This window comes from Passer domesticus, chromosome 1, assembly GCF_036417665.1.
Source record: "Passer domesticus isolate bPasDom1 chromosome 1, bPasDom1.hap1, whole genome shotgun sequence".
NCBI classification, from domain to species: Eukaryota; Metazoa; Chordata; class Aves; order Passeriformes; family Passeridae; genus Passer; species Passer domesticus.
Genome location: NC_087474.1, coordinates 8083599 through 8089598, shown reverse-complemented (window position 1 = coordinate 8089598; position 6000 = coordinate 8083599). Strand labels below are relative to the sequence as shown.

The window sequence follows — 6000 nt, the reverse complement described above, 5'->3', positions numbered from 1 at the left end:
ACATCCTAGAAAATCCATGATCGCTTCCAGGCAGATATTGAGGCGTTTCCCTGAAATCAAAGCATTCAGACTCGTTGTCAGCACAAGTGCTTTAATCTCCTCTCACACTCACTTCTTACTTTTTGGGCTGGTTTTGCAGTGAGGCCTTCAGGAAGAGGCAGGATCCTGCCTATCTCAAGTCTGGGACACTTGAAACTGTAGTTCAAGATATGCCAAATGGCATGGTCAGTCTCTTCTTGTCGTGATGAGAGCAGAACCTGCCCCATGCTTGGAAATGTCATCTCACGTCAGCTCAGCCACTTTGTAAGTGCTTCACCCTGTCAGGAGTTAACAGCTGGTGGCCAAGAGGGCACCAACAAGGTGCATAACAAATCTGACACTTCCTAGCACCCCACCTGATCCTCTTTGGCTAGAAGAGCTTGTGAAGAGACCAAGTGTGCTGACACAGGGCAGGTCAATCATAGCTCAAACTATGAACATTTACTGAGATCTCTGTGTGGCTCTAAGTGCCCTCTTAATTCTCATCCATGAGGAGGAAAGTTGCCTTGCCTAGAGTTTTTAGTGCAACAGGTAGCAATGGGAAGTTTTGCAATGAGTGGTAAAAAGTAACTTAAGACCAGCTTCCCCCTTGGAAAGAAGAGAATTAAATGTAGCTACTCATGGGCAAAAATGCCACCCCCACCCTCCCGTCAATGTGTGAGTTACAGGGCAGCAAGGTGCTCCCCAGGCAAGGAAATGTGAGACAGCCCTAAAATGTGAGCTCAGCCTGGACAGAAAAGAGAACTGTGCAAGACAACCAGGATCTGAAGTGCAGGAAGGACTAACCTGTGCATCCAGGGAATCCTGTGCAACTACCACACACAACAAAAGGGGGGAAAATGGAAATTAACAGAATTCTCTACAGGTAGAAAAAAACAATGTCATTTGACAGTAACAAGCTAATAATCCCAGCACTTGATGTGCACCAGTTTGGTGGCACGTGGTGGGGAACATTCCTGAAGAACAAGTGGGTGCAAGTCACACATTTCAGATGTGGTTGGGAAAAGAGGCAGCTAATGCTTACCTGATGATTACTGCACATTTTCTAGATATTTGACTCATCATCTTTTCAGTGTGTTATTTCAAGAAATACATACAAAGGCTTGTGAGATGGTTTGGAGTTTGGGGAAAAGGGAAGTCTCTGTAAAGGCAGCCAAGCTGACAGAAGGAAACAAAGAGCTTTGTGTTACCTCTAGGAGCAGGAGGTACAGGTCTGCAAGCTGCTCATGAAGGTGGCACCAGCACGGAGTAGCTGAAAACTTGAAAAATAGTTTTTTTATCATTCTGACACCTACACATTCTGAGATCATTTATTTCAGGTCAAAGTCTCGCTAAATCTTGGTTCAAAGAGTAGACAGTGCACATCTCTGAAAGGTGTGGAAAAACAATTGAATTTAAACCATTTTCATAGTGGCAGCTTCCAAGTGAAGAGCAGGAACATTTATCTGTCAGCCTTGTGTTTGTTTGCAATTGTGTCTCCTGTATCTCAAAACGGGGGTTTTTCCAGTGTTATCTTTTTAAGGGATACCTTTCCGTTCGTCCTTCCTGTTACTCAACTGTTATCTACCCTAGCAAATTTATTTTCTTATGGGATTTATTTCAGGTCTTGCAGCCCAGGTATCTGCTCCATAAAGAATCATTTTGCAATACATTTTATACATCACATCAGGCCCCATTTTTAAACTAGCTCTGTTTCTGTTCTCAGCTTTTCCACAGAAGTACTGTGGGATGGGCAGGAGTCATTTCCCAACTTTCACAATACATTTATTCACAGCCACTCTTGGGCCAGCATCATCTGTTATCAGTTGCGGTGTCTCACACCCACCTGCATTTTTTCCTACCCTGACACATATTTAAGTACCCACATCATCAGGCAGCCTTCACCTGTGGCAGATGATGCCCTGGGACACAGAACCCTGTGCCTGTTCCTACAGACACAGCACCAGCTCCAGGCTGTCCTGGAGGCAGCACAGCCACATCAACACTGTGCTACAGCCGTGCTACGCTTGAGCAGCTCCCATTCAGCTAAAATCCAGAAATAACTGGGCTGAGAAAGGAGGAATAAGGCTCAATGGCCATGGGCCCACATCTCTTAATTTCCAGGCAAGCTCAGACAGATTCTAGGTAGTTGTGGGAGAGATGACGCCCGTGGTTCCCTCCTCTGGGGACTCCGTTTCCCAGGAGTTTCTCCCAGTGGGAGTAGGAGGCCACCTGCGAGCAGGGCAGCACCCTTCCAGTGGGGGAAGGATGCCTTTGTTGAGACAGGCTTTTCCTCACTAATTTAGAGCCAGCCTGCAGGTCTCCTAATTAATGCTCTACCCGCCTCCATCGAGCCTGACACAGGGATTGAGTCAAGGGAATATTTACGTACCAAATCCCTGTCTGCTCTAACTCTTCAAGGCACATTCCTGATCTGGAGCCACTCTGTCCCATTACGTGAGGCTGCTCACAGCACAGGGACAGCCCTGGGGAGACCAGCCCTGTGCTGGCATCACCTCTCCCTTCCTCCAGCTCTGCTGCTTTTCCAAAGCATGCACCATGTCCCCAACAAACAATGAGCAGTATTTAAACTTTAAGCTTTAAACTAATGTATGGGGGGCATTTCTCCTAGAATATGGAAAGCAACCTAACGAGGATGCAGTTCATTACTGTGCATTATCCAGGATGAATATTCCTTGCATGGCAAATGTGCAAGCTCTGCTTGAAGTACACTCTCCTCATAGTGATGTTTCCAGCCAGAATGAACCCTCATTTTCCAGTATCAGCCATTTGACACAGGGACTGCATTGATTTGCTCATGGATTTAACAAAAGGAATTACCTGGAATGCTTGTGGGTGTTGTGTGAATGAGGACTCTCCCCCCTGAGCTTCCAGCCTGAACTTCAGTGGAAATGAACCAGACAACTGATGCCAGGCTACAGTACAGTGCAAGAGGACAAAGTATAAAGGCAGATTTTCTTTATTTTTAAATATTAGTAACACTGCACAAAAAAAAAAAGTGGTACTTAAGTGACAGAAAACCGGTACTCAGTTCTTATTTGATTTTAACCATAATTTACAGACCCTAAGAGAGTTCACAAATGGTTATTGTGTGTTATATGGTGCCTGCAGAGGGTTACAGTGGGTAATTGAAGCTAAACCATTCTGATACCAGAGACACCAGGATTTGTTATATCAAACCATGCTAGAATGCAGACTTGGCTTTTCTCTCTAGCTCCTCTCTTACACCATAATGTGCATTCCTGCATCTTTGAAACGTTAGGGTGAGTGAGTTTCTCCAGGAACTGTGGACTTTCAATATTGCCAGGTTTAAGGCTGTTACATCAACAACACATTGGCAAGAGGAAGACAAAAGAAACAAAACAAAACCATAAGCTGCTAACTCCTACCTGGAGGTTAAAAAAAGGAGACAACACACTGACAAGAACATGCAGGTAAATGCTTAAGGCAACAACAGAGGGGCTCTGTACACACTAAAAGGTTAAGAGAAGCAACGTGTCATGCACATGAGACGAGCATGGGAAGCAAGGAAGTCATCTTGCCAGGAAATAATATGTATTTCTTTTAAATCTAAGACATCTTTTCAAGCAAAAAAAAAAAAAAAATAGTCCTGCAATAAAACCGATGCAAAATGCTTTCATACATAAAGGTATAAGTTCTTTGCAGAAACAAGTTGATAAAATCTAAAACGGATGCTGAAAAAATGTTTGTTATCTAAAACCTACTCAGGAAAAACAAAGAGCAGTTTTAAAGTAGCACTTGGATCATTTGTCTCTAGGTTCTGAAAATAAACTTTTAAAATAAGGAATGATTTCACTAAATGATTCATCAGGAGTCAACTAAGCCTAAAGAAATCAGTAGGAGTGTGCTTACAGGAGACCATCATTACACTACATTTCTTAAAATCAGAAGATATAACTTCATGATACAATTTAATATGAGGGAACATTTTAATAGGGACAGAACTGCCCAGCCTGGGAAAAAAAAAAAAAAACCAAAAACCCAACCATAAAAGTCACTTATTAATCTTGCATAAATTACCCTGTAAGAGCTCATGTCTCAGTCCCACTCCCAAAAACATGAGTGAACAGGACTCTTCTTTCAACAGGCCTGATTTGATGCCAGTGACCAAACAAGCAGGCATTTGCCTTTTACATCCTACCAGACAAATAACAAACACTAGACTAGAGTTGCCTTAGTCCCAGGGAAGGAAGAGGTAAGAAATTCTGTAGCTCTTTCCAATCTTCAAACATAACACACGTCTAACCACGACCTGCCTCGTCTGAATTCCCCAACCTGAACGGGCAAGAAAGCCACTCCGTGAAACTAAAAGGAATAACATAGTGCAATTTTAGTACAGTTTTAAACATGAGTCACTTCCTTGGTAGCAGTGTGAACAATCAAAAAATATACACAAAAAAGAGAGTGCTCGAAGGTAACATGAAGTTGTTGTCATTATTTTAATGGCAGAGAAGTCCATTTTAGTAATTCGCTTTGGTTGACTTCTTCTTCTTCAGTTCCTCTCTCTGCTTCTGCTTCCTCCTCTTGCTGCCTTCTTTGTATCCTGAGGAAACATGGCTTGTAAAACACTTTTCACAGCATTCACAGACTTTTCTCTCTAGCAAAAGCACATGTTCTCTGAATGGTTTAAAGAATATTAAAGAAAAGGTCTGGCTTCCTAATGGGTTGTTTGTTTTTTGGTTTTTTTTTAAATTGCAATATCCACTATATCCCCCATTCTACTATATCCCTTACATAGGATAGAAAGAAAATACTACCAATCTTTGAAGTTTTAAAAGATCTGGAGAACTTTCAAAATACTTCAAAGCCATTCAGGAAAAGCTTCAAAATTAGAGCACATGCAAAACCAGAGTAATTTTCAAAAAGGAAGCAATAAATAAGACTTATGCAGCAGGAGCAATTTAAGTACTGGCATTTCCTGCTCACAGTAGTCAGAGTTACCACGATATTTGCATTTCCATTTTAAGACTAGGGAATGCCAAGAATCCTGAGTAAATAAGAAGGTGCTCAGTGTTTACCAATATATATTTTATATGCTGGTCATCAGCCTGCTCATGCTTAACTATGCACCACAGGTTATATTCAACTGCAGCCCCAATGGTGCATGAAAGCATTGAGTTCAAGCAACAATTATTTGCTGCAGGTTCAGTAGGCACAAGCTTCCAGCCATGTGATCATCATTCCAATGGTTTATTACCCCCACAGAGATGTGTGTCAAACAGTTCTTGCTCAGCATCACACCTTTTCCTGCAAACTTGCAGTAAAATCCAGTTTGCTGGCAGACTTGCATGGGCAGTGAACTGTGTGAAGCACCACATCTACCCAGGTGCACTCATAAATCTAAACTGAGAGCCAGTAAACATTTCCCTCAGACAATCATTCTGTGATGTTTTGAGACAGCTGGAGGGATCTTTCAGCTCAGTGGTGCTCTGTCACTGGAAATGAGCACAGCCCAGTGACCAGGGCCAGCACAGAGCAGAGCAGCCCCTGCAATCCAGCTGAGGCAGGGCTGGGAGTCAGAGGAATGGCCTTGTGGAAAGGCAAATCTCTTTTTTTCCTCTGTCCTGTCAGCAGGCAGGCAGAGATGGCCCCAAGGAAGCAGTTTCACCAGTGCACCTGGTTCTCCATCAGTTTATCAACAGCAAAATGAAGATGGGAAAAGGAAGTGCTGGGAGGCCAGGAGAGTACAAAGCCACACTGTGGCTGCAGTTTGCTCCTCACCAGAGCTCCTCCCCAGCACAGAGATGTGCCCACAGCAGAGCTGAAGTTCCTCAGTTTAAGTTTAAGACTTGGGGAGAACCACGAGGTAAGTCTTTCAGCTAAAACCATTTGAGACATTATCAAAAGCTTAGAGGAAATACACTCACTGGTAGCAACAGGAAACTGTTCTAGGTTATCACCCTAGCTCCTGTGCTGTACCCACAGCATGACTTCATCTTT

At 43.2% G+C, this 6000-nt stretch overlaps 1 protein-coding gene across 1 annotated transcript in view; it reads right to left on the bottom strand.

Annotated features, from left to right (window-relative positions):
- Nucleotides 1-4475: 4475 nt before the first annotated feature.
- Nucleotides 4476-6000, bottom strand: part of DNAJB6 (DnaJ heat shock protein family (Hsp40) member B6) — a 56055-nt gene continuing 54530 nt past the window's right edge. Inside the window, exon 10 of the mRNA XM_064385024.1 lies at nt 4476-4603. Coding sequence (XP_064241094.1) covers nt 4521-4603 — 83 coding nt within the window. The 3' untranslated portion in view covers nt 4476-4520. The remainder of the gene's footprint in view (nt 4604-6000) is intronic.